Source organism: Podarcis erhardii (assembly GCF_964252035.2).
Source record: "Podarcis erhardii genome assembly, chromosome: 2".
Classification (NCBI taxonomy): domain Eukaryota; kingdom Metazoa; phylum Chordata; class Lepidosauria; order Squamata; family Lacertidae; genus Podarcis; species Podarcis erhardii.
Window position 1 is genome coordinate 29,623,994 of NC_138498.1, and position 26,698 is coordinate 29,650,691.

A 26,698-nucleotide genomic window follows, 5' to 3' on the forward strand; every position below is an offset into this window, starting at 1 on the left:
GGGATGACTCAGAGCAGCTAAATTATGTCTGTTCATGCATCCGATCGTGATCTCCTTTGCTGGGCTGGTGTACCTTTTTACCCACCCACAAAACTGCCATTGAATATCCTTTCTCATTTAATACTTCATGTTATGAGCATTAGCATAGCATTTGTGGATATTCTGGTCCAAGCTTCAGCTGATTCCTGACTGGCAGTTAGAAGTCAGGCTTACTCACTGCCTAACAAGGCTACCAAAAGCATCCTTCACACCTCGTCTCTTAGGCATGGCTGCAATAGTGTTGAGATTACTTGGGGACCAAGAAGCTGGCTGAGCATATGATGCTTCCTTAAATGGGCATGCATTGCCATCACCTTTGAAAAAGAGATTGGGTAATTATTTGATCAGCTCCATACGTTTCAAGAACAGTCCACCATGAAATATAAAACAGCTACAGAGACAAAAAAAAATAAAGGACGGATATGATCAACTTAATTAAGTTTCCTAATTCGTTTACATGAATGCGTTCATTCGTTCAAATGGATTCAGCCATGTGGTTACGATGACCTAGCCCCGAACCACATGATCCCAGGGAGGGGAGGGATGCGGATTGTATTGCAAGCCAGCGATCGCTGGTGTTTTGGTCCCAAACCCCATATGTATGAGCAGCCTGTCTGAAAAAATAAATAAAAATACTGCTGTCGGTTGTGGGAACGGGCTTCCTCTTCTCAGCGGTGGTTAAAAGTATTATCGCTTCCACGATGCTGACTAGCAACGCACATGGCGGTGGCTGCAGGAGCAGCAGTTGCTTTAAGGCAAGAAAAAGGAGCCTGCCTGGGGCTTGGATCTCGCAATGATAATAATAATACATAATAATAATATTTTATTTATACCCCACCCTTCCCGGTTCAAAAACCAGGCTCAGGGCGGCTAACAACAAATTTAAAACACTTAATTGTAAAAGCAGCATAAAATACAGTATTAAAACATGAATAACAATAAAATTCAAAATTCAGAAATCAATTTAGGGGAAATAAGCATTAAATAATCCCCAGGGCTAGCTGGCTGGGCCAGCGAGGAGGCCAGGGGAGAATTAGCTGTGGGGTCTCAGAGCGGGTAATCTTCATAAAAGGGGAGGGGGAGGGAAGAAAAGGGAAATAAAAGATCAGGCAAGAGGCGGCAACGGGGGGAGCCCTGGAAGCTGCAACCGGAGTTCAGAGGGAGACCCCCGTTGGAAAGAGCGAAGGGGGAAAATACCCAACAGATCCAGCAAGGAGGAAGTGGCTGATCTGGTTGCAGGACTAAGTCGGGGGTCGTCGCCTTTGTGGTGCAAGCCCCTCCTCCTCCTCCTCCTCCTCTACACGCTTCTCCCCCCACAGCCAGCGAACATCTCTTTCTCTCCTCGCGGGTCTCCCGCCCGCCGCCTTTCCTGCGCCCTCAACCTAGCCCCAGCGCCGGCAGAAGGACAGGTCGGCCAGCCGGTAAGAAGCCAGGCCTCTCCAAACTCTGGCCAATGCCGTGGCAAAGCGGAGGCGGGCCTCCCCTTCGCACTAAGTTCGCGTGTGTTTTTCACGGCGGCGGCGGCGGCTGCTGCTACGTCTTCCGCTGGTCTCCCTCGCTCTCTTTGCCGGGCCGTGGACTGGAGTCGCAGCCTCAGCATCAGGGGGCGGGAATTTCCCATAATGCTCTAGGCGGGCGGCCCGGGGGATGAGCGGGCATTGCGTCTGAGAATGACCCCAGCGCAGGACTAGGCCCCTACATCATAAAAGTGGGGCGGAAAGTGGGGGGGAGCAGCCGCCTCCGGGGGCCATTTTTTTGGGGGGGGAGAGTTGTAGATAGAAAACCCCCCTCGGTTTAAGGCTAGGCCTTCCTCTCAGCCCATCAGAGCCTGTGTGGAAGCGGGGCCGGGGGGGGGGCGGCTCTCGCCATCACCTGAACCACCAGCGAGAAGGAGGAGGTTCGTTTTTTGGGTACCTGAGTGAGGTAAGTGTGTGTGTGAGAGCCATTTGTGATATAGAGGGGAGCCAGACAGTGGCCATCCTCTCTGTACACCGCCTCCAACCCCGCCACCCTGCAGGCTGCTGCACGTTTGCATTGTTTTGCAGAGTCCTGCTTAAAATCCCAGGCTTCTGCAGAGCCCCTGGCCCTGTAAGCTTGCATCTTGGAATGGTGCTTCTTTGCAACTGTTAAAAAAGCACTGTGACAAGGAGGAGGAGCTAGAACTTGTTTTGGATGCCTTTCCCTTCCTCTTTGGAGAAACAAGGAACTCTTCCCCACCCGTTTCTAGTATTTTGGGAAGGCACCAGAAAGGTGAATGTTGCTCCCGATCCTGTCTCTCCAGCATCCCTTTTAGGGACTAGTCTGCTGCTCTGAAGTTTCTCTCCTTTGGATTTTTCAGCGTGAGATCTGGTGTTAAGCGCTATGCATCGTGCCGCAAGATGTTTGTGTACTCCAGGATGTATGATTCACATAGGCTTCTGTTGTTAGGAAACAGCGGCCTTCTTGAAGAGGCACCAGCCTTATGCAAATACTCACAGTAGTTCAGGTATATCTCATGTAAATAGCATCAGACTTGAGGAAAAATTACATTTTAGGTGCCCAGGTTTCAAGCCCCAACCCCTTCTAAATCATTTCTTTGCCGCATTTGCTATGTTTACTCTAGTAAGCATAAGAAATGCTTCCAGGTTAAAAGAATGCATCACTGGAACACTATAAGCTCTATGTTACTGGGTAAATAGGGTGATACCTGAAATCCGGTTGACCACTATGAGGAGCGTCATTGAAATTGCCTCATTCAGCTACTTCAGTGCCAAATTTGTCGTACAGATGACAGGAGTATTGAACTTTCAAGACACCGGTAAATGAAAGCGAAAAGTAAACAATGAAACTGTGTAACTATACAGATTGTATGAAGCTTTTCATTCGCCTTGAATCATATTGAACCTATGCAAAGGCTGACTACACTTTTGCAGTTTCATCCTGTCATGTTTGCTGCCTTGAATCTTAACACAGTTTCTCTAATGAAATAGCTATGAGATGCCTAGTTGCTGGCTTCACCCATATCAATGGGGTGTGTGTCTATGGTTTCCATAGAGAGGTTTGTGTTTATCTTTCCTGGGCCAACGTATTTGCAATTGAAAGCACTTGTAGGGAAATAGGCGTGTGGATGGGCAGTTTCTTTGTTAAGAGACAAATCAAGTAAGGCTAACCTAATATGATGTGTGTGTGTGTGTGTGTGTGTGTATTATAAAATGAGAACATTTATCAGAATAGTTTAATTTACTTGGAGAGGATTGGAGGATGGGAAGCTATAACTGGTAGAATTATGTACCCCTCTATGCACTAGTTTGGTGGGACTCACTTTGGGCCAAAGTTCAGGCATATAAATGCTCTTATGAATAAAATCTGGCCAGTGTGAAATAATGCATATGCATATCCTTAAGCTTGGCCTCATAGTCACGTGTACCTTATCCTTTTCTGAAAGCCCATATACTCTTATGTGTCTGGCATTGCCAGGAACTGTTCATTTATCACATGTTGTCAACAGGGAAGGGTGAGGGGGGAAGTGATGAAGTAATGGCTTTTCTCTTACTTGCACCACTTCTTACAAGAGGTTGAGCTGCTAAGGAGATATTATTGTAAAACAAGAATGGCAGTTCAGCATGGGAGGATGTAATGTCTGGGCAGTCTGTGGCGCAGAAACACCATGTTCTAACATTAATGTTTTGTATTGTTTAGTGTGTTTGTTTACTGAAAAGTAGAGGCAGGAAGCTGCAAATTTCAGCAGAGGGAGTACTTAGATAACATTTCTCACTCACGCCCCACGTCAATCAAAATTACCCTCTCCAGGCTGTTGTTCTTCCTGCAGGAAAAAAGTTACAAGGACCCTATATTTTTCATCCTCTGGTTAGGAAAGCAGAAAATGGCAGGGAGAAAAACGTTGAGATGTTCTGCTAATCTGATGTTCCTTTTCAGTGGTTTAAAAACAAAACATATCCACTAGACTGTACATGGATTCCCCTGTATCTTCTAGTTTGGCCGTTAGATACTTAGGGACCAGCTTTTGCATCAGGAATGCATAGCTGCTGCTAAATTGTTGCATGCAATCCAGATGATGTTCAACTCAGCAAGTGTGTCTGTTACTGGGTAATTTCAGTTTTGAAGCACATGGCTTCCAAATCAGGTTGCTTGGAAATGATGAGTAATTCCCCCCTCCCCCTCAGGTAAATGCCTCTGTTGAGATTGAGAGGTCTGTGTATAATGGTTACAGGAGCATCACAGACATTTGCTGGCCTGTGATATTGCAGGTGACCAGTGACAGATGTTCTATGAACATACTCGCAAGAGTTTTCCCTATTCCTTTGTCTATGCTTTAGGTCAAAATAGGAAATGTGGAAAGCAATTCCTGTAAACAACATAACATCTTCACCTTTGTGTTTTCCTTTGCTTCCAGGCCTCCGCTCCCATATCACAATGAAGAGTGCCCGTGGTAGCAGCTCTTCCTTCCATGGTGCCAGTGCCAATGGTGTGGATCTCAGTCTTACAGGGCTGCCCATGCAAGTGCTTCAGCGCCCAAGCAGTGCCTCTCCAGGCAAGCACATTGCTCGCTCCATCTCCGTCATTACTGAAAACAAGCCCAAGAGGAATATCCTAGTGAGTATTGGGTGATGGGGGTAATAGACTTGCTCTCTTTGGACGTTTATTCTGTCTTCTAAGTATGTTCCTGGTAAACATATTTCATTTAATAACAAAGCTTAAATGGTTATGCTGTGCATTCTTTTATTCTGTGTTTAGTAGAGTCCACAACAAGAGCAGCCCATGTAAGATTGTTGTATTTGTATAACGCAAGGGGGTTCTAGCCCAAAGTTACAAAAACCACCCTAGAGCTGTAAAAAAAATTCAGAAATTCTGAAGCTATGGGGGGGGGGGGGAAACCTGCTTTGCTTTTTTAAAGGAAAAAGTGAAATATATGCAATACTTTCTTATCAAACCTAAACTTATATTACTGCTTTAACAATACAAAATGCATATAAGATTTTGCCATTTGAAAAGTAGGAAAAATTAAATTGAACATAGAGACCACAGATTTTGTAGTAAACAAAAGGAAGCGTATCATTTGGACAGAAACAGTCACAATATTGAGGATTTGGAGTTGCTGTTTTTTCAATAAGATTGCATTATGAAAGCTAGCAACTTTTAGAGAGTATGGAAAGATCAAGGATCATTACATCCATCTGCCCATCTAATCAGTTTGCATTATCATTGGGTCTAAGATGACAACAGTTCCTGGTTCTAAATGACAAAGTGGCCTACAGTTATCACTAAAGGTAACTTCCACTGAGTCTCATGAATTACGCAATAACTTAACCCCAGGCTGCATCGCTAAATTGTAATTTCACAGACCTCTGATTGTTGTGTACAGAATCATGCATGTGGGATATGTTTACAGAGCAATCACACAACACCATTAAATGCACAGAAAATTCTGTTCAGTTTTTTTAAAAAGCACTTTACATGGACTGGTTGTTTTCCATCAATCCCCACTCCCACCCCTTGTATATCAAATGGGCAAGGCAACTTTAAAGACTCAATTCATCCTGTACTTTGCAAAATAACTTGAATTTTACAATTAGACTGTATCCACTTCTTGAGACTGAATATTGTTACAATTGTAATAGGAAAAATAATTGAAACGTGATGGAATTTTTGATGGTATATAAAAGTGTGCTTATCCTTTTTTCTTGTAAGTACTGGTTTAATTTTTATTATGAATACATATTAAAAACCCAGAAACACACACTGGAACATCCAGTAACAAAGCAGCAGCCCTGAATGGATCCTTCAAGCTGCCTTCCAGGGGCATTGCTAATGTATCACCTGTAGGGCTTACCTTCTTTTATCTTGGGATGGCTGCAGATGGGGCAGCCATCTATGTAAGAGGAGGCTTTTGTTTCAAGGCCATGGTAGCCAACCCCTAAGTATTCAGCATTGTTGATGTGCATCTTTTTCTTCCAGGAAGATGCAGGGCTTGGCACCTCCAGAGCTATGAACAATTTACGAAGATCCAATAGCACGACTCAGGTTAACCAGCGTGTGAACAGTGCCTTTAGGTGAGCCCTAAATAAATTTCTTACTGAAATGCAATATTTTGCAGAAACTAATTCACTCATGTATGTCGTTCAGAACTTTCTGGGGAAGTTGGGTGTTTTTCTTCTTGAGGGTTTACCCCATAATGAGTAAAACACTTGGTAGTAGGTTTTTTTAAAAGTTATTTTTTATTGATGCATTTTCCAGTACATATTTGCATTCATATGTCATCTCATCAAAGTTTTTTGTTCTACTTCCCAACCTAACCTTCCTTGACACCCTACATTTTCTTTGGTTTGCTACATGTCCTTTGATTATTCCATCCTATTTTCACTGCTTCAGTTTGCTCATCCTTTCTACCGCTGATCATAAATTTATCCCCGCTTGAAAGTTTACCTTAACTCCATCTTTTTTCAAATATTCTCCCAGACAATCCCACTCGTTTCTTGTTTTCTTTTCATCCCAGTTTCTTATGTTGGACACCATACTCGCAAATTCTATTAATTTATGCAATCATTGTTCTTTTGTTGGAGATATCTTTTCTTTCCAATATTTTACATACACTAATCTTGCGGCCGCTGTTGCATACAGAAATACATTTTTTATTTTCTTCAGTATCTCTGCACCTATTATTGCTAGCAAGAAGTCTTCTGGTTTCTTCGGAAAAATGAGCTTAAATATTTTTTTCAGTTCCTCAGATACCATCTCTCAGAATTTTTTTGCATATTTACAGTGCCACCACATATGCATCAGAGACCCTTCTGTCTTGAACACTTCCAAGCCAAGAAATTTATTGCCCTATTCCATAATTTTTCCTATGCTGATAACTCAATATTATATCTGATATCTGACCCCCAGTGTATCATCGTGGCCTTTACTAACCTATATTTAGTTTCCCATTCTATTCTAATAAGATTTTTGTTGTTGCTTCCCAGTAGAATTTTTTCGAATTCAGATCCCCCTTCCACAAATCCTCTTTCTTTGTCCTTTCTATACATTTCATTTACTTGAAGGTACTGAAACCAATTTGTTATTACTCCTGGACACTTGGTAGTAATTTATGGGGGAGAATGAGTTCTCCTTTTGCTCAGCAGGGGACAGCTTCTGGAAATGGACCAAACTCCCAAGATTTCTGAGTAATCATGTGATTTTGCTTCTCAGCAGTGTGGAGCAGCACGGAGATTTCCTGACTTTGTTTGAAAGCAGCTCAGGTGGAAGAAAGAAACTAGCAAGTCTGAGCAAAGTCTCCCCAGAAAAGAAAACAACATGGAACATCCTGGTAAGGGCAAGGTCATAAATGTCAGTGTGCTGTCATTGTCAGGGGAGAAACTTTCCCCCATTCAGCTGTCATTCTTGTTGTTGGGGTGAGTACAGCATAGAATATGCTTGCATAGGCAGCTGTTGAGGAGTGCTGTGCTCTCCAGCACAGGGATATAGCTCTCTCCTTAAAAAACAAGCAGTGGAAAGGCTGCCCCCTGCCACAAGGCTACAGCCATCCCCGGTCATGACAAGAGGGCAGGCTATCTCCCCACCGACACTAAATGCTAGTGCAGCATTAAGTGTAAGATCTGGAGAAAGGGATGCCCTTCTGTTGTAATCAAGCAGCAGCTTCTGTCTAGCACTACAGTGCTATACTTGGAACTAGGAAGTAGGGGCAAAAGGTGTTCAAAGGAAGTGTTACTGGAGAATTCAGGTTATGGGGCAGCCAATAAATAAGACAAATAAATAAATAAGTAGGGGGATATGGCACTACTACCATACTTTTGTATTGTGTAATCTGTGCTAATGACTTTGGCTCCTGGTATGGAATTTGGATTAGCAGTCATTAGCTGAGGGGTTGACAGCTCTTGTGTAGCTTTTTAACACTGGGCACGCAGAATCAGTGCCCCTGACTCTCACTCCCAGTTTGGAAGTTTATTAGTCCCATCCTGGGACATTCAGCACAGCACAAACTTACCACCACAGGGTTGTCTCCCAGCAGGCTTTGGTATCAGTGAGAATCATGGTGGGACTGAGATGGATTCTCTGCATGAGTTAGAATAAAAGTATCAGGAGAGGACCTGCCGCATACAATGACGGTGATTTCCCTTCATGCTTATTTCTGGTTATGTTGTACAGGATGAGCAGCCCAGAACATTTCCCGTCCCATCCAGTACTCAAGAGGCCCCTGCAGGCATGAGAAAGAAAGAAATCTATGTGCCACTTGCAGCCAACTTCACTGCAAATAACAGGTAAGAAAGGCAACCAGGTCTAGCTTCTGAAGTGATAGGTAAATTGCTGAAATTTGACTGGTGGGATTTGTGCTAGCGCTATTTTTGCTGAAGATGGGTGATGTATTATTTCTGGTCCATGGGTGTTAATGGAGTAGGGTCTGGAGACAACCATGTGAAAAGGAACAGCAGTCTCTTTTTAGCTACAGGTTGTAATCTAAAATAGGGTTGAGCCAAAACAATTCTTTCCACTTTGCTTTTGCTTTCATTGTTGTTGAACAGCACTACGGCGCTTCAGTGTGCTTTCATGTGGTCTCATTCCTTTAGCCTGCACTTGGTGCTCTCACATTCCAAATTAGGGTTGCCAGGTCTTTGCCTGGTAACAGTGCCTTTCCCTTTGAAAACTCACTGAGAGGGTGCAGTCACCACGTGTCCACTCCACTGATTCCCTCATTCAGTTTCCTCTTCCAAATGTTGTGGGAAGCAATATTTTGCTCCCAAGAGGACAGGAGAGACAATTTACAAAGTACCAGTGAAGCCACAGGGCAACAAGCACAGTGACAGCACTGTAGCCTGGTGCCTTGGTGCTTTTTTCCAGGTAAAGACCTGGGAAGCCTATTTCAGATCCCCCCCCCATTACGATTTCCCCCTTGTTTTCTTTTGAACCCTGTCTTAAGCAGTTAATGGTTTTCCTGTGGCCCCTGAGATGTTGTTGGAGAACAGCTTACACCATCCCTGACCATTGGTCACGTTGGCTGACTCTAATGGGAGTTGGAATCTAACAATATCTAGAGGGTGGTGGGTTAGCCACCCTTGTCCTAAAGGTTTGTGATTGAAGTCTGCACATGTTGGCCCACAGCCTTCAATATGCTAACATACTGCCCTTCTTTCCTACGAGGAGTAACAAAGGTGCAATGGGCAACTGTGTAACCACCATGGTGCATAATAACTACTCCACTGCGGACAAGGCAGCTGCGCCCAAGAGCTCCAACCAGGCCACAACCTCCCTCAAGTAAGTCCTTTCACAGCCATCCTTCCAGTGGGCACCATAGGTTGATTGGAAGGGGCCAGGGAAGGCCTAACTGTGGCAGCCTGCCCAACACCTCAAGTATGAGCAAGCCATGGGGGGGGGGAATAGTGGTTTTCAACAAGGGAGGCATAGATAGATACACATGCAGAGCTGTGGGAATGAAAGCATACTTGCTCCTGAATTTCTTATTTTTAAGCTTCCTTGCTAGGAAAAATTAGACTGCAGTTGTTTTTAAGAGCCCCCATATTAATGTTAGTCCAGAGACTCATGATCCGCACTACTGGGCTGTATATGAGCAAAAGGAGCTTCCCTCATTGTACGCCAAATGCTAAGGATTTTCTTCCTTTAAAACCTCTCGCCTCCCAGCTGCATGTTTGGTGCTCATCCCTTGACCAATTCAAGCACCGTCATAGATGAAAATGCAGGAGTGATTTAGCAGGACTTACTTGACACTTGCAAAGTGTCATTAAAGGCAGTGAATAATGTATTATGTTAGTGTGTGGGGAGCATTTTCTTTCCCAAGGCAGTCAACCAAGGACAGTATCCCTGAGAAAAACACAGTATCAATACACTCTGGAAAATAGACACGTGTCCATCACTGGGTAGTATGGCATGCTAACAACCCGTTGAGCAATACAGAGGATGCTTCTGACAGAAGTGTTCTTGTCTTGTTTTCTTAGTAACATTATCAAAGCCACTTCCAATGAAGACACCGAGAGTAGCAGCTACATGAAGTCCCAAAAAAACTTTTCCAGCAGCAATATCCTGGCTCGGAACAATAATAACAGCAGTAGCAGTAACCCCCTCAGGAGGCAGGAAGTATCGGAGGAGGAGGCTGAGCGGTAAGCATGAATTTGCTGGCAACAAAAGAGATAACCAGAGGAGATGTTGGCAAGTTATGCAGAAGGATGAGAGGAAGCCTCATGGTAGTTCAGAGAAGGGTACATAATATGTTGTTGCTGAGCAGCTTTAACAGGTGCGTTTGATGATTTCCAGCTGATAGGTCAGTCCTTTCACATTTTATCGGTTCTAACAAAATAGTTCTGGGGCCTGATTTCCTTTCACGTTTGTCTAAAATATATCCCTCTGAACCGAGCGTTGGACTTTATATTGTTTTCTAAGAAGAAGAAAAAAGTGAGGGGGCTCTTTCTAAACAGGAGCCATATAGGCAAGAGCCACTCCTTCAGCATGGCATCTCTCTCTGTGTTTGTCTCTTCCTGCTTCATGGCAGGGTTTCTATTTGTGGTTGGAAAGCCATTTCACTTTTTGTTAACTTCTTTCTACCTATTCAGGTTCATTAACCAGGTCAACCTGGCTGCTGTGATGATACAGCGCTGGTACAGACGACACTCTCAGAGGCACAAGGAAGGTGCAGCCCAGCTCAGGCGCTTACTAGCTTCCAAAAGAGAGGTATGTATGGCATACATGCATTGTATAAAGCGGACTTTCACGTTTCCTGAGAATTAAGGAAAGTGGTTCTTTGTTCCCCAAATAGTTTTGTTCATTTGGGGTCATACGGTGCTGTGTCAGAAGTGATATCTCCTCTTCCGACATTTTCTCTTAAGGAGTAGCTTCTCATTGGAGGGACCATTCTCAGATAAAACAAAAGGTTCTGATTGTTAATCAGAATACTCAGGGCAGGGCAGTTAATGTCGGATGCACTTTTCCAGTTCTTTGCCACTTGGCGAAGTAAGTTGCGTTGATTTGCTGATATCCATTCATTTGGTCATTTTTTACAGTTCTATGAGCCATTTTTTCAAAGAGCATAAAGTTGTTTGGCAAAGACCTGAAAAAAGTGAGTGGGGATTATGAAGGACACTGAAACCTACCTTCTCCCACTTTCAGGAACTTCTGTTCGTTCCTTTTCTGAAAGCTATTAGAAAGGCCTTCCTCATCCTGTCCGGTAGTAGCAGAGCCCTAAATCAGTTAATTGTCCCACATCTGAAATGTACAGGAATGTCTGAATTTCTTTTTATTTCTTGAGCTTCTTGATACCTTAATGAAAACATCTCCGCATGTTAGTTTCTTTTGCGGGGAGCAGGGGAACCCAGCTGTCATTTATACCAGAATAGGAAACTGATAATAACACCTGAAAATCCTTTCTGCCTCAACTCCTTTTAAGGAAAGGCAGCAGCAACTCACAGAGGAGGGCAACATGTTGGATTTGCAGCGGAGGCGAGATGAGGAGAGGAAAAAGATTCGAGAGGAGAAGGCACGTCTTGCCAGACGAGCAGCCATCCAGGTAGGGGCTTGATACCAGCATTGCTTGCCTTGGACATTAAGAGAGGATCAGTTCATTGCTTCAGTTTGTTCAGAGCTTGGAACGTGTTTATTTGCCAGTTCTGCAAATGGAGGAGCAAGTGGACCATAACAGAACACTTAACACCATTTTTTTCTGCTAGGAGCTGCAGCAAAAAAGAGCCCAGAAAGTCTTGGATACGCAACGCTTGGTTGAGGAGGAGCTGGCAGCAATGAAAGAGAGCAAGAAAACCAGAAGAAGAAAACCTGAGAAGGCTGGCCCAGTGAAGAACACTAGCCCTGCCAACAGCATCATCAAAGCCAACAATGCAGGTGAAAAGTACTGATAGATTGTGAAACTGTAGGTAAAGATGTCTCCTGAACATTCCTCTAGTCCAGGAAGTAGGAAACCTGTGACCCTCCAGATATTGTTCAACTACAATTCCCAACATACCTGTCCGCTGTCCATGCTTGGCTGATAGGGGTTGAAGTCCCAGGTTCTTCACAGCTTCAGTGCAATGTCTGTGCAGTTATACTGGATCTGGTAGGCCTACAACTGTCCTATCATTTTACCAGATAAGTTGCAAACAGTATATGATCATTGAGACCACAGATTGCATTAGGGAGAACCAAGCACAAAGTATCATGCCAGAGATGTTGAAGGAATAAGTTCAGAGAAGTCTTGATGCTCAAGCAAGAAGTGTTCAGGAGAAGATGTGTGCAACTGATTGCTGCAGCAGCTGCTCCCAGCTTGCTTGGGAAGTCCTGAGGAAATCAAAAGGGAAGGGCGGAATGGAAATACTATTGCTAAATTGTACATTGCTGGGTCTGCAAAATGTGTGTGTTACAGTTCCATTTCGTTCCAGTAACACACAGCTTCACTTTGAAGCTCATCCAAATGCAATTGGTGCTTTATCTGAGCAAGTCAAAGAAGAGTCCATTGTGATGCTCACCCACTTCCTCCCATTGTAGTGTAACTAGAAACCTTCATCAAACAAGCTGCACACCAAGGGTGGGGAGTTTCAGACCTGGTGCCAAATGTGGTTCTCCAGGTCTGTTTGGCCCTCAGGACTCTTCCTCAGGCCATACCCCTATCCAGACCATGCCATTCATCAGCCCTGCTCTGCACCCTCCTCACGTGCTTTTGGCTTGTTCGAATGTGTCCTTGGACTTGCAATAATGCCTTGTGATGGAGGCTGGAGAGATGGTCTGTATATGCGTTTAGAAATTTCTGAGGTTTGTGTCGCTGGAACATAGCCTACTATAGAAAGGTAAAAGTCATACCACTTGCTCTGCCTACTTTTGCCTTGTCGACATCTACCACCGTCAAATAGCCAAAAGTTCCCCACAAGGAGATCTCCACCTTGGACTGAAAAAAAAGCCTCCGTTCACCATGCATGTAATAGAAGAGGTTTTTTCAGCCAAAATCTTCATTGCTCAAGATATAGTCCTTTGCCCATCTGTTAAAAAAGCAAAAACTCTCACACAAACCCACCACACCTGATTATGTTCTGGGCACTGGATTCCTGTCATAGCAAATCCTTTTTGTTGTTATTTACAGATGCCAACTTCCACTTGGCAGCCGCAGATACAGAAGAACATTCTGCTGGGGCTTGTCTGTCTGTCCCAGGACAAAACAAACTACCTGAAGATCAGCCACAGGTGCCCCTTTCTATTTTATCATGCTCCCAAAAGCTTAGTTGCTGTTTTCTTTTTTTTTAGTCCAGTGACTTTGCAGTTTGCACAGTTTTCAAGTGCTTTGCTATGAAATATTCTGGTCAGCTTGCTCATTGTACTGTGAGGAGATGGATCTACTCACCCCATTCAAATGAAACACCAGGAATGCACCCTTCTTGCAATCTCACCGTGCATGGATTTTCTCTGTTTTTAAGGATGTCAGCTCTGGAAAGATGGGCAGTGAAGACTTGGAGACTATTATCACTGCAGCCAGCAGAGCACAGTCCAAAGTCACCCTTAATGAGCTACTGGATACCTTAAAGTTGTTGGAGGAGGAGCCAGAGTTGCCACCACAACCCAAGGCCTGCAAAGAAGATAAATATGCTTGGGTAGATGGGGTAAGTGGAATAGATATAGAAATCTATCTGTCTTTGTCTGTTCCTTTCTCATGATTTATTCTGAAGCTGTTACCCTGAATCAACAACCTCATTTGAGGTTCTGGTTTTTTGTTTTCCATGGGCCAGGAAGTAAAGGGCACCCCATTGCTACTGTCTCATGTTGGGCACAATAATTTGCTGCTGATCTATTGTGACCCACAACTATTTCCACCAACTCCAAATACCTTTGATAGTATTACTTGCATGTTTGGTTATCCTAAAGAGAGTTGAGGAAATCATCCCCTCTTGAGTCAGAAAGTCCTTTCATTTAACTCACACTAGCATCTGGTTTTTAGTTAAAGTGGACTAGAAGATGACTTTCCTAGAAAACATGATCCATCAATAAGTGCATGTCCACTAGAATTTTACAATTCTCTGATTCTCTGATTCTATTCTTATCCACAACTCATGGTTGAAGTATATCTGCTCTGCCATTCCTGTCTAAGTCTAGCATAGATAGCTGGCCTTTTCTCCCTAAATACAGGAGGCTGACTCAAATTCTCTCACTGCTGACAACCTGGAGAAGTTTGGGAAACTGAACTATTCTCTGGGAGTCCCTGAGGAAGGCACGCTGCTCTCGGAAGCCAAACTTCAGAGCATCATTAGTTTCTTGGATGAAATGGAGAAATCTGAGCAGGAGCGACCTAGGTCTGCTGCCTCTGCTTCTCAGCGAGAGGTGAGCCCCCGAGCATGAAGTTGACTTTCAGCAAAGATGGGAATCGTCTGTTTTCAATGAATTAAGTGGGTAATTGTCTTCACCTGATGCAACAAAAAAGAGGATTGAGTTTGCAAGCTCATAAAATTCATGTTGGGATTTTGCTGCTGTATTGGCCTCCAGCATAAATGGCTGGTCTCATCTTCCTTGAGGCAGATAACTAGGTCTGCCTCAGGAAATTAATAGGTTGGTTTGTAATCGGCAAAACGTGAGCTGAGTAACTTTAGATGTTCTATTAAAAGAGAAACTCTTAGTAATAACACCAAGACCTGCATTTCTACCACCTGTCAGGGGCTCTTGTCAGAAGAAGAGCTAGCTCACCTGGAGCAGGCATCAGCAGTTGCCACAGAGGTTACCAGCTCCATCATGCGGCTGAAGCTGGAGGTAGAAGAGAAGAAGAGAGCCATCACATTGCTACAGACAGCACTGGTGGGTAACTAGAGCCTAATTCCTTGGCAGGTTTGCACGTGCTAGGAAAGAGGGGGATGTGTCACAAAGCACAGCAGAGCCCAGGATTCAGCTATGTTGTGTGGAAGATACATGGATTTAAAGCCTGAGCAGCCAAAGTTGCCGAGGCCTACCCTACCTGACAGCCTAGGCTTCTGCAGTCTGGTTTGTGAAGCCGGACAAAGCCATCAGTATGGGGGAAGGGAATTAGCTCTGTGGTAGAAGTTCTGCTTTGTATGCAGAAGGTCTCGGATTCAGTCTTTGGCATCTCCAAGGTAGGACTGGGAGAAACCCCTGCCTGAAACCCCTGGAAAGCCCCCATTAGTCAGTGTAGGCCAAGGATGGGGAACCTTTGAGCCTCCAGATGTTGCTGAATTACAGCTCCCATTAGTCCCAGTAAGTATGGCTAGTTTATAGGAGTTGTAGCTCAGTACCATCCGGGAGCCAAAGTCTCCTCATTCCTGGTGTAGGCACTGAGAAAGATGGACCAGTGGTGTGACTTGGGATAAGGCATCTTCCTACATTCCTTTGTCTGGATGGGAAGATCCTCTTGTCTGAGAGTAAGCATACACGTGACATGTGTTTTCTTTTCCTTCTCTGTTTTTTTTGCGGGGTTTAATTTGACTGGCTGCATAGCCCAGCTTATTCTTAATATGCCCGGGTTATTGTTTCCTGCAGGCACAGCAACGGGAGCTGACTGTACGTCATGTCAAAGGGACAGAGAAAGAGCTGAGCCGCCAGCTGGCACTACAAAGGGAGCAGTATGAAGCAGCTATCCAACGGCACCTAGCCTTCATCGACCAGGTATCTTCCTCCTTCCCCCCATGCCCACTCCTTTTTGAAGATGGGAAGGTGAAGATATTATTCTGCCCCCCCCCCCCCCCGCTTACAACCCCCTTCCTAGACTCCTTTGCACTGCTGGCATATCTATATGCTTTTACCTCTCCCAGCTTCAACTAAACACACTAATTCAAGGTGTAATGCTTGACTAGGATGGTGAAGGGGGAGCTCAGCATCCGCTTTGACACCTGGGTAAGGTGGCAGCCTTAAAGTCCTTGCTCTCCAATTGCCTGCCACTATAGTAGATGTAATTTTGGGGAGGTGCTGTGACTTTATCCTCCTTTTCACCCATCCCCTACAGCTGATTGAAGATAAGAAGACTCTGAGCGAGAAATGTGAAGCAGTGGTGACTGAACTGAAACAAGTGGATCAGAAATACACGAAGAAAATTGCCCAGATGCAGGAGCAGCATGAGCTGGTGAGGAAGTAGCTTTTAGTTCCTTGGGTGACAGAGCTGCACACCAGCTAGATAAAGTATCTGAATAGTTCTCCTTTGGTTCGTAGACAGGAACCAGGTTAAAAGCCGTAAGCAGTGTTGGGACCTTCTGAAGACCTCTTTCCTGACCAGCTGAGAGAAAGACGAGAGATACAGAATGCTTGAGGGGTGGAGGGGAGCATTAAGGCTGTCTGAAGTGTAGAAGTTTTGTTTTCCACACGAAAAAATATCCAGTGTATGAGTTCCCCTCCCTTTTTTTGTACACAATATGGTGGAAAAGGCCTCTTCTTGTACCTGGTGAGGAGATTCTCAACTAAGCCTACCTGAATATTTTTTTCTTTGTTCTATGCTTGGTTGCTTTGATACGCTGAGGTGATGCTCTAGCTGCTGAATCGGAAGTATTTATGTGACATAATGCATTTGGAGACATCCTGCTCCTTCTTTGCAAATGGGGAGGGATTTCTTATACCTCATGCTGTGCAACGAAATCTGTTTTAAGTTGAAATGAGGGGCATTTGTAACAAAAAGAGAGAATTGGTTGTGACTGTAAATAGTGCTTGTCTCTCTCGAATTTTTTGGTTGAGCTAGACATCCTAGGGTGGCAGGAGCAATGACAAAGTCTGTATCTTTGGTTCTTGCTGTGCCTGGAGGTAATGCTTATAGCAGTCCCCTGCCAGGGCCCAATGACAATTCATCCTTATTTTTCCGAACAGTTTCTTAACTCTGACTGAAACTGGGTAGGAATAACCGTATGTACTCGAATCTAATGCTCACCTTTTTTGGCCAAATTACGTTGCAAATACTAAGGTGTTCGTTAAATTTGGTGGCACATTGACATTCACCAGCAAACAGTTTTTTTGGTTTCAAGGTTCTGAAAATTGAGGTGTGCATTAAATTCAGTGGCGCATTAGACTCGAGTAAATATAGTAGTTTATAGAGTGCAGTGCCTAAGACTAACTCAAGTTAAGACTGTATGTCTTTTATGCTGGGTATAGCAAGTTCACAACAGCATGGCTGCTTGCAAGGGCATTTGTAGCTAAGCATGGGATATGTTACCATTACTAAGCCAGAAGGATTGTCCTAGGTTCCTGCGAAATCATTCCCCTTTCCTTTGCTGTTCATCCCATTTCGAATATGCTTCATTGGCTGAAGCCATTCAGCCCCATCTTGCAGTTGGCCCTTCTTAAAAAGAAAGACTTGCCCTGCTGGCTTCCATTTGATTATAGCTATAACATTTCTGGGAAAGGGCAAATGAAGCTCCTGCCACCCAGAGCTTTGGAATTAATAAGCCGAACTGACTTATTGTCTTAATAGCTTGTAGCACTTAACTAAGCACCCTTGTTCTATAGGATCATTAACAATACAAGATAGTTGTGACTGTCTTTGTTATCATTAAAGGGGAAACTGTAGACAGCTAAGGATTTGCATTGGCAAAGCTGCCCAAACCAAGGAGTCTCCTTTGCTTGGTTTTGCTGCTTCTGCTTCTTGGCACACCCTTCCCTGCAAAAGTAGGAAGCTTTCTCGGCGCTTGGATGAGCCTCGCCTTGGCAAACACTTTGAGCAGGAGCCCAGCTGCTCCAGATCTTAGCATTTGCCAGTTGCCTCTTTGCACCTGTTTCCCAAGACACTCTTATTTCACACTCCTTTCCATTTCCCTCTATCTCTCACTTCTTCCTCTTTCTCTCTAGGTTTGGCGCACTCTGGGCCCCCTCTGTGAGGTAAACCTTTTCTGTGCGTGCTCTTTGGCTTCGGCTTTTGTCTCTCTCACCTGTCTTGAGCCTGTTGGTGCAACTATTCGTGAATTCTTTAGATCCAGGGGTGGAGAGCCTGTGACGCCTCCTCCCCACCCCGATGTTGCTGGACTCTCAGCTCCCATCAGTCACACCCAGCAAGAGGGGTCAATGGTTTATGAGAGTTGTAATCCAGCAACATCTGGAGGGCCACAGGTCCCCCACCTCCTGTGTTAGGTCCCTTCTTTGGGGGTATGGCTAGGGCACTTGTTGCAGCTTGGGGCAAAGAGCTCTTCCTTGATAGTGGCACGCTCTAGGTGTCTGTTTTCATGGTCATGTCAGATGCCAGCCAAAAGTGGAACTGCTCTTTAACTCTTATCCTCAGTGCCTTACTGAGCAGCCTTTTGGTGGAGTTGCCTGTGAAGCAAAACCAATCCAAATTCCTCAGTCACTTTTGCATTCCTCACTGCCTACTGATAAATGGATAGACCCACGTTCAAATATTATTCATAAAATTCAGTGGCTAGACTTGGACAAAACTGAAGACAGATGACAGGGGGTGGTGTGTTGTTTTTTTCAGAGCATTGAAGATTGTTTGAAAGGGGGGTTGCTGTTCAAGATGTGTATACATGCCCCACTTCAACTTCTATGCAAATAAATTTTGCAAGTTCCATTTTGTTTTAAAGGGTGGGATTCAACACTAGGCCTGCTCAGAGTAGATCCACTGAAATTAATGAACTTGACTAAGTTAAGTCTATTAATTTCAGTAAGTCTGCTGTGTCGAATTCCACCCATAATTTGGAAAAAGTGTTTGTACAGAGACAGCAATAAAGGTAAAGGGACCCCTGACCATTAGGTCCAGCCGTGACTGACTCTGGGGTTGCGGTGCTCATCTCGCTTTACTGGCCGAGGGAGCTGGCGTACAGCTTCCGGGATGTGGCCAGCAGGACTAAGCTGCTTCTGGCAAACCAGAGCAGCGCGTGGAAACGCCGTTTACCTTCCCGCCGGAGTGGTACCTATTTATCTACTTGCACTTTGACATGCTTTCGAACTGCTAGGTTGGCAGGAGAGACAGCAATAGGACAGAATAAACACATGTGTGCACCATCGTAAGCAAAACGTCTCTCAAGAAAAAGCAGTGGCATTGTCCTTCAACCAATACCATCATTTCTCTGGGTCTAAGAAGCCAATGAGCACCGATGATTAATTCTAGTATGCTAACGAGATTGCAAAGTGGAATACTGACAAGGGGAAAATAGAAATAGACTGCAATCCTCGCATTGGGGATGCATTCAGTGGAGATGTCCCTTTGCTAGGCTCTGCTGGCAGGGTAGAAGAGCTCCACTGCCATTGGAACCCTTCCTGCCCCTGCCAAAGGCATGGGCTGTTTTGGAGCTACAGCTACCAACATTCCTGCTGGCAATAGCTGGTGCAAGACTCTGGAATGGAACATTTCAGGAGCAGAGCAGAGCTGGCCAGGGACCCGCAGCTTACTAAGCTGGCCCATTTGGTAGAAAGGGGCCAATGGGCTGTTGTGCCAGCCTATAGCTAGTGCAGAAAAATAGGAAGCTACCCCCACCTTCATATTCTGCACTGGTCAGCAGGAACCATCAGGGCTTCAGGTGCAGCAGTACCTCTGCCACTCCGAATAATCCTGGGCAGATTTAGGGTTACTCTATTGCATTTAGAATAAACGCTGCAGGTAATACTAAACTAGATTGGAGCAATCTACTAAACTAGATTGGAGCAATGATCCGACTCAGTTTAAGGCACTTCTTTCATGTTCCTGTGTGCCCTCTCTCCTCCATTTTATGACTGAAGTGTTTAGGTTTCCTGATTCTGTTGGCAAAGGCCAATGTAGTGGAGAGCTAGAAGGTGGGGGAGAGGGAACCTTGAATTGCTTTTCCTGGGGCAGGGGATGTAGAAGGAAGGGTGGACCCTGTCTTAGCTACTAGCAGGTCAGCCAACAGTACACCTTCAGCTGAAATCACCAGACCACCTTTCTCTGTGCCTGTGGCTAGAAATCTGCTTCTTAAAATTTGGGATCCTCAGAAATGATATCCCTCATCTTGCTTTTTTTCTTGCTTTGCCACATAAATGTGCACAGTCCTGCTTATATACTCAATCTATGTGAGGGTAGTGCACAAACCCGAATTTACTTAGGTATATGCTTTTGGTAGGTTCTGTTGCTGTTTCTCTATCTTTGGATATATTGTTGATAGCTGGGAAGGAAAACTCATTATAGGTTTTCTTTGCAAGGTTGCATTGCTGGGAATCCAGCCAGAGTTGCAGGGAGGCAGTGAGGTAGGGTGTGCACCTACTGCTTTCTCAGTGTATAGAGGAGACACTTCATGACTGCCTGGGCAGGTTCATGGCAGCATGTTTTCAGTATTTAATGAAGAAATGTCTGATTTGTGTCTTGCATTCCCCCCCCCCTTTTCTTCCCCTGCAGGAAATAAAGAAGCTGAAGGAACTCATGAGTGCCACAGAAAAGATCCGCCGGGAGAAATGGATTGATGAGAAAACCAAGAAGATCAAAGAGATCACTGTTAAAGGTACTTGTGGATAGCTGTGACTGAGTCATCTTCTTGCTACCATTATGCACAAGGAGTGGCTTATTCAATGTAGAGTTAGTGGGGCTGCAGAACTGACTCCTTTTATAATAATAATAGTGATAGTAATAGTAATAGTAGTAGTAGTAGTAGTAGTAATAATAATAGCAAGAGTAATAATAATTACAGTTATTACACTATATCCTGCCTTTTGCCAGTGGCTCAAGGCGGCTCACTAAAATGAAAACTAATGCAAATGAAACACACATAGCTAATGCATTTTATATATGTATATATAAGTTTAAAAGTAATGACACTAACAATGTAAAAACCTCTGTATTAAAATGCAATTGGGGTGGGGTGTTCAGTACAGTTAGCACTGTTGCATCCCTGCTTCTAAAACTGAGTCATCATTATGTGTGACTTTAGGGAGGTGATGGAGGGGAGATTGTTCCAGCTTTTTGTGCAAAAAATAAGCTTCTTTAACAAAAGTACTAGGGAGTGACTTTTTAAAAAGCACAATCTATAGGATTTGACGTAGTCTCTCCTTGTTGAGAATTACTTAGTAAGTATTGTGTATTCTTTGCCCTACTAGGATCAGAGGTCTTTTTTTTTTTCCTGTTCCCTTACCATGGCTCAGCTCTGTTACTAGAGTTTTTGTTTGGAACTGAGATCAGGGTGACCCAGTCAGATGACTGTCAGGGTTGCAAGGCTTCTTCTTACTGAATCATGCACAGTAAGCCTCCATCATTCACTAGGTCAACCAGCACTTGCCATGCCCAGAGAGCTATGTGCTGTATATAAAGGTTGCATGTGTGCATGGAATGTTTTAATGTAAAGTATTCCAATTGTAGTTTTTGCTTTTCAGCAAAGTTCGCCTACTTTGGCAAGTGGGACCTTTCTTTAGTGACGGCCCCTCTTGCCGCCACCACCCATATCTTGCTAATAGTCCTCCCCATTTGTTCTCCATTCAGGTCTGGAGCCTGAGATTCAGAAGCTTATTGCTAAGCACAAGCTAGAGATCAAAAAGCTGAAAACGCTGCATGAAGCAGAGCTGCTACAATCCGATGAGAGGGCAGCCCAGCGCTACGTACGCCAGACGGAGGAGCTGAGGGAGATGCTGGAGCATGAGAAAGAAGAGCAGGGGCAACGAGAGAGAGAGCTGGCAAGGCAACGGTATGTAGGGCTTAGGGCGCAGAGCTTGCACAACTTACTTATACAGAGGGGCAGTGGAAGAGGACTACATTGCAACTGTGCAAAGAGAGGGAGGAGCTGGTGAGGCAACCCAGTGTGGTGGCACACAGAAGAAGTGGGGACTGGCATGGCAGCTGTTCAGGGAAGGGAAGGTGGCCTGTGGGGGGGGGGGGAGAGAGAGAGAGAGAGTGTTGGGGCAGAAAGGTGGCAGCAGGAAACAAGCTGCTCGGGTATAGTATTTCTGCTTGACAGTTGGAGAAGGCAACACCCCTGAACACTGTGTGAACAACTTACTCAGCGGAAGGTAACAGCTGGAAAAAATTGGGTGTAGATTAGTTATACTGCTAGTTTAGCTGTTTCTCCCACTATAATAATAAGACAGAGTGTTCCACCGAGTCGAGGTCAGTACTGAAAAGGCCCTGGCCCTAGTTGAGACCAATCTAACCACTTTGTGACCTGGGACCTCCAAAATGTTGTCATTTGTGGACCTTAAGGTCCTCCACGGGGCATACCAGGAGAGGCGGTTCTGTAGGTAGCCACATAGGGCTTTAAAGGTCAAAACCAGCACCTTAAACCTGACCCTGTACTCCACTGGGAGCCAGTGCAGTTGGTAAAGCACTGGATGAAGGTAATTCCGCGACAAGGAATTCCCGTAAGGAGCCTCGCCGCGGCATTCTGCACCCGCTGGAGTTTCTGGGTTAGCTTCAAGGGCAGCCCCGCATAGAGCGAGTTACAGTAATCAAGCCTGGAGGTGACCGTCACATGGATCACTGTGGCCAGATCAGGGCGAGAAAGGCAATACAATACCATTGATACAGTACGTGAAGGTGAGGGAGAGCAAGCACATTGGCACTTATCATAAAGCTCTTATTGTATTTCCTTGTCCAGCTTTGTGGTGCTATCCTGGCTGTTAGTCTTAACTTCAGAGAGCCAAGACAGGTGCCTGTTGTTCCATAGGAAGGAGGTAGCAGATAAACAGAGCTGGGTAGCATCCTCTGAAGAGTTACTTTCATGCTTGCTGTGACCTTGATAACATTCTTACTGAGCCTTTCCTCCCAGCTGCCGGGTTTCTCCTCTTCCAACTTCTCTGTTCCCAAGTAGAAATTTGGCCCCTCTCTTCTGTGATGGCTGTGTTTTTTGATAACTCTTAAGTATGCCCAAAAGGGACTATGTGTCATCTTACATTTTCTCCCAGCATAGGAAATCATTGCTCCTGCTGCTTCCCCCCAAACTTCAGGCCAAACCAAGGATACAGCACCCTTGGTAAGACCCTTTCTGAAAGAGTCCCTCCACACAGGTATGAGAAACAACTGGAGCAGGAGGAACAGGCTCTGCAGCAACAGAGGCGCCGACTGTACAATGAGGTGGCCGAGGAGAAAGAAAGGCTCAACCAGCAGGCGGCCAGGTGAGAGAAGTAGGTACTGGCTTCAAAGCTGCTGGATATGTAGAGCAGGTTTGTCTGCGCAGTGCAGAGTGCATAGAAAGAACCCACCAAGTACTGGAATTCCGCAAGGTAACAAACACCAAGTCCCAGAGTGTATTGTTTTCATCATAGACATCTCATACTAAGTTACCAGGTGAGATTGGAGCAGCTTGTTCCACTTCCAGGGGGAAATTTTAGCTCTCGGGAAGATTTGCGGCTTCCTCTCTTGCTGTGTATTGCAAGATGCTTGAAACACTGTGGTACGTGCTCTCCCCATGCCACCCTGGGTCAGTTCTCTAAATTGCCTTTGCTGGGAGAGTGACTAAGAACAGACTGAGGCTCCAGTTTCCCCCATTTCTCCAGAGAGGTGAGGTCCAGCTTGTCCCTGGATTGTCTCGCCAAGCCGGGTAAGCTGTCAGTTCCATGGTATTGATCTGTGCTCCCCAGGCAGAGGACTGAGTTGGAGGACCTGCGGCGGCAGCTGGAAGAGAACAGCTCTGTTGTTACCAAAGCTTTGAAGGAGGAATATAAGAAAGGGAAGGAAGAGCAGGAGCGACGCCATCAGGTCTGTGTATACAACCCTGGGGATTTCTGCACTGCTGGGCCATATACCCTCTCGTTTATCGGTAGATGACATTTTTTGCTTTATATGATTCGACTGGTTTCTGAAGTTGAAAATGTAGTTTTAACTGCATCATGATTTCCTGTTGGCCCTCCCCCTCCCTAAACATGCATCCTGTTACGTAGATCAGCTCTGTCCCATGGACTTACCTGCACTTCCCCTCTTGGACTGGGGCAGCTTTCTACAGGGAGGCATGGCACAATACAGGACAGGAGTGGGCAGAAGGCAGGTCTGGTACATTTGTTGCGCATCAGTAAGAGTTTCTGACTCCAGATAGTTTTAACAAAGAATGGTTCAAGAGCAGCAACAGCAAAATGACCTAAATTAGGGTATTGAAATGAAAGCAGCTAACCGTTGTGGGAAAGGACTTTGAGCTCAGTTTCTGGGCTCAGAAAGTGCTCAAAGCCACCCTGGTCTTTAGATATACCCCTGTGTCTTTTGAATATGGCTCTGATTGATTGATTGATTGATTGATTGATTGATCTTGGAGTTCTAGTAACAAAACAAAACAAAAACCACGGCAGATCAAACAAGCCTGAAATCTTCCTTCCCCTGCTATACAGGACTGGAGTGAGCTAGCTCTTCTCAAGCTGTAGCTTATCAAGGAAGTGCATAAGTTTGTCTAGAATGGGCCACCAGAAAACCCTTATTTCCCATTATTCAGCACTTGCCACTTGGATTTTGATGGTGTGGTTGAGGGTTGGCAGACAAATTGTGTCAGTGACCTCAGTTTTTTGACCTGTTTCATTGCAGGACTAGAATGGAATCCCAATCTGCTCCCAGTTCTCTTTCTGTTTGATGAGTGGGGTGCAGTTTGGAAGGTGAGACCACATACACAGACAGGCAAAGAGCCTGGCAAGCTAGTAGTAAGCCTGGCCATGGCCTCTATGTCTCTGTGAAGAATGTGGACGTATAAAACCGAAGGCTGAGGTTGGAGACAGACAGTAGTTTTGAAAACAGCCTCTGTCCTGCCACCTTCGTTTTCCTGTGGCCAGAGGCGGCTCTGGGGGAACGCAACCGATGTGGTTGCACCGGGTGTGGAGCACTCTTGCAAAGCAGAATGCCTGGTGTAGTGCTCCATCCTTTCAATCTTTGGAGTGGTGTAGATGAAAATAATAATTTCAATCCTCTTTGAGCATCCATTTGGTAAACACACATGCTCTTTTGATTTGGAAATCTTGGACCAGGATTAATATATTGGAGATTGGAAGGGGAAGAGATTGAGGGGTCAGCCCCTCTCTCTCCTTTGTCCCTGATCCCCGCCTCACTGTGCTCTTTCCTCCTTCCTCAAGGCAGAGGTGCAGGCCTTGAAGGTGCAGCTGGAGATGGAGAAGCAGGCCTGGGAGGCCAACTACCTAAAGAAGGAGGTAATGTTGTAGTTCCCCTTTTAAGCTGCCCTCTCGCTTTACCTTGGTGGCCCAGATTAAACTTTACCTGGGCTCTCTTGTATTGCCTTCAGGAGGCCTGGCTGCTCACTCGGGAGCGAGAGCTGAGGGAAGAAGTGCGGAAGGAGAGGGACAAGGAGATTGAACTGGTCATTCAGAGGCTAGAAGCTGACATGTCCTCTGCTAAGGAAGAGTGTGAGAGAGCCACAGAGAACAGGTAAATCAGTTATGTATGAAGGTCAAAAATAATTGCATTCCCATTGTTCCCTAAATGGCCTTCTGCATTTTGGCTTAAGCTTTTTATAAGCTGGGTTCTCGGTGTGGACCTTGTGCAGGGTTGTTGTTGTTATTAAAATTGCTATACTGCCCTTCATCTGAGGATCACAGGGCAGTTTGCTACACACACACACACACACACACACACACACACACACACACCATAGTAATGAACAAAAGCAATAACCCCTCCACACATAGTTTAAAAGACCATAGATTGTTTAATTAGCCACAGGCCTGGGAGAAGAGGAATGTTTTTGCCTGGCTCCTAAAGAAATGTAATGAAGGCTCCAGGAAAGCCTCCCTGGGGAGAGCATTCGGCAAGTTGGGACCCACCACAGAAAAGGCCCATTCTTGTGTTTCCACCCTCTGGTCCTTGCATGAAGGAAGCACACAAAGAAGGACCTCAGGTGATGATTGCAAGGTCAGGTGGTGTGTATCTGCATATTTTACACACTTGTTTTGCTTTCCTTGAATCACCGGCCATTTGAAGCAACAGGTAATAATCCTGACTTTACAGGTGGGATTGCTGGTATTCCTTTGTGACTAGGTCCTTGAACCCACATATTTGCTACCTTGCCTTTTTTATTTTTCTCATAGCTCCAGGTATTCATTAGAACTGGTGCATGTTATAGATGACCCACAGTGCCTTTATCAGTCACTGAAGGCACTTACCTCTGTATTTTTGGAAGCTGAAAGTCAGAACAAACTTTCTAAGGACTAGCTTGCCTTTTCACACAAACACACTTTGTTCAGAGTGCCAGAAGACCAGAACACTTCATTTGTGCTTTGGCAAATTTGTAAAGCAATGCTGCAGGATATGAGCTCCAAACCAATTCTACCCTTCCACCAATATTTTGTGACTTCTAGACCTCAGTAATTTTCAGCCCTCTCAAGTGGCCCCAGTGGGCAGAAAGCTTGAGAACCCTTCTCTACAGTCACCTCATTCATAAAAATGGTCTTAAGAGCTGTATTATGCCTCAAAGGCCTCCTGATAAAACTGGGGGGTCTGCTCCAGCTTGAGCAGTCAGTCAGGAGCTCTTCCCATTCTCTATTCAGAATAAAGAGATTGCGGGACAAATATGAAGCAGAGCTGCAAGAAATGGAACACTCAGAACGTAAACTCCAAGAGCGCTGCAACGAGATGAAGGGACGGCTCTCAGAGGCAGAAGGCGAGATTTTTCACCTGCGAGGTCTGCTGCGGCAGAAGGAACAGGAGACAGAGGATATCCGAAAGGTGGGTGTATCACAGAGAAGGCAAGCAGTGACTTCCTAGTAAGCTTTTTCTGCTCAGACAGGTTCCTCTCCAAATCCAGGGGAGAAAGGGAAGCTAGGGAGGAATCCCAGAGGCCCTGATGTGATGAGTATGGGAGAGGTGTGTGGGTTCTTGTCTTTGGATAAGGTTTAAGGACCTGTAAAT

At 45.1% G+C, this 26,698-nt stretch overlaps 1 protein-coding gene across 11 annotated transcripts in view; it reads left to right on the forward strand.

Moving 5' to 3' along the window:
- The first annotated feature begins 1,440 nt into the window (after window positions 1–1,440).
- The window catches only part of CEP131 (centrosomal protein 131), a 29,027-nt gene continuing 3,769 nt past the window's right edge, over window positions 1,441–26,698 (forward strand). The window contains exons 1-24 of one of the 11 annotated variants that reach the window (XM_081849537.1): window positions 1,441–1,460; window positions 4,433–4,632; window positions 5,995–6,089; window positions 7,228–7,345; window positions 8,185–8,297; window positions 9,175–9,288; window positions 9,987–10,148; window positions 10,599–10,716; window positions 11,429–11,548; window positions 11,709–11,877; window positions 13,106–13,206; window positions 13,437–13,619; window positions 14,143–14,334; window positions 14,665–14,802; window positions 15,499–15,624; window positions 15,962–16,078; window positions 17,785–17,814; window positions 20,279–20,381; window positions 21,353–21,554; window positions 22,768–22,977; window positions 23,443–23,560; window positions 24,910–24,984; window positions 25,077–25,219; window positions 26,338–26,515. In XM_081849537.1, coding sequence (XP_081705663.1) covers window positions 4,453–4,632; window positions 5,995–6,089; window positions 7,228–7,345; window positions 8,185–8,297; window positions 9,175–9,288; window positions 9,987–10,148; window positions 10,599–10,716; window positions 11,429–11,548; window positions 11,709–11,877; window positions 13,106–13,206; window positions 13,437–13,619; window positions 14,143–14,334; window positions 14,665–14,802; window positions 15,499–15,624; window positions 15,962–16,078; window positions 17,785–17,814; window positions 20,279–20,381; window positions 21,353–21,554; window positions 22,768–22,977; window positions 23,443–23,560; window positions 24,910–24,984; window positions 25,077–25,219; window positions 26,338–26,515 — 3,105 coding nt within the window. In that variant the 5' untranslated portion in view covers window positions 1,441–1,460; window positions 4,433–4,452. Of the gene's footprint in view, window positions 1,461–1,535; window positions 1,963–4,432; window positions 4,633–5,994; window positions 6,090–7,227; window positions 7,346–8,184; window positions 8,298–9,174; window positions 9,289–9,986; window positions 10,149–10,598; window positions 10,717–11,428; window positions 11,549–11,708; window positions 11,878–13,105; window positions 13,207–13,436; window positions 13,620–14,142; window positions 14,335–14,664; window positions 14,803–15,498; window positions 15,625–15,961; window positions 16,079–17,784; window positions 17,815–20,278; window positions 20,382–21,352; window positions 21,555–22,767; window positions 22,978–23,442; window positions 23,561–24,909; window positions 24,985–25,076; window positions 25,220–26,337; window positions 26,516–26,698 lie in introns of those variants that run through there. The other 10 variants (XM_081849535.1, XM_081849534.1, XM_081849539.1 and 7 more) reach the window with 10 other exon arrangements.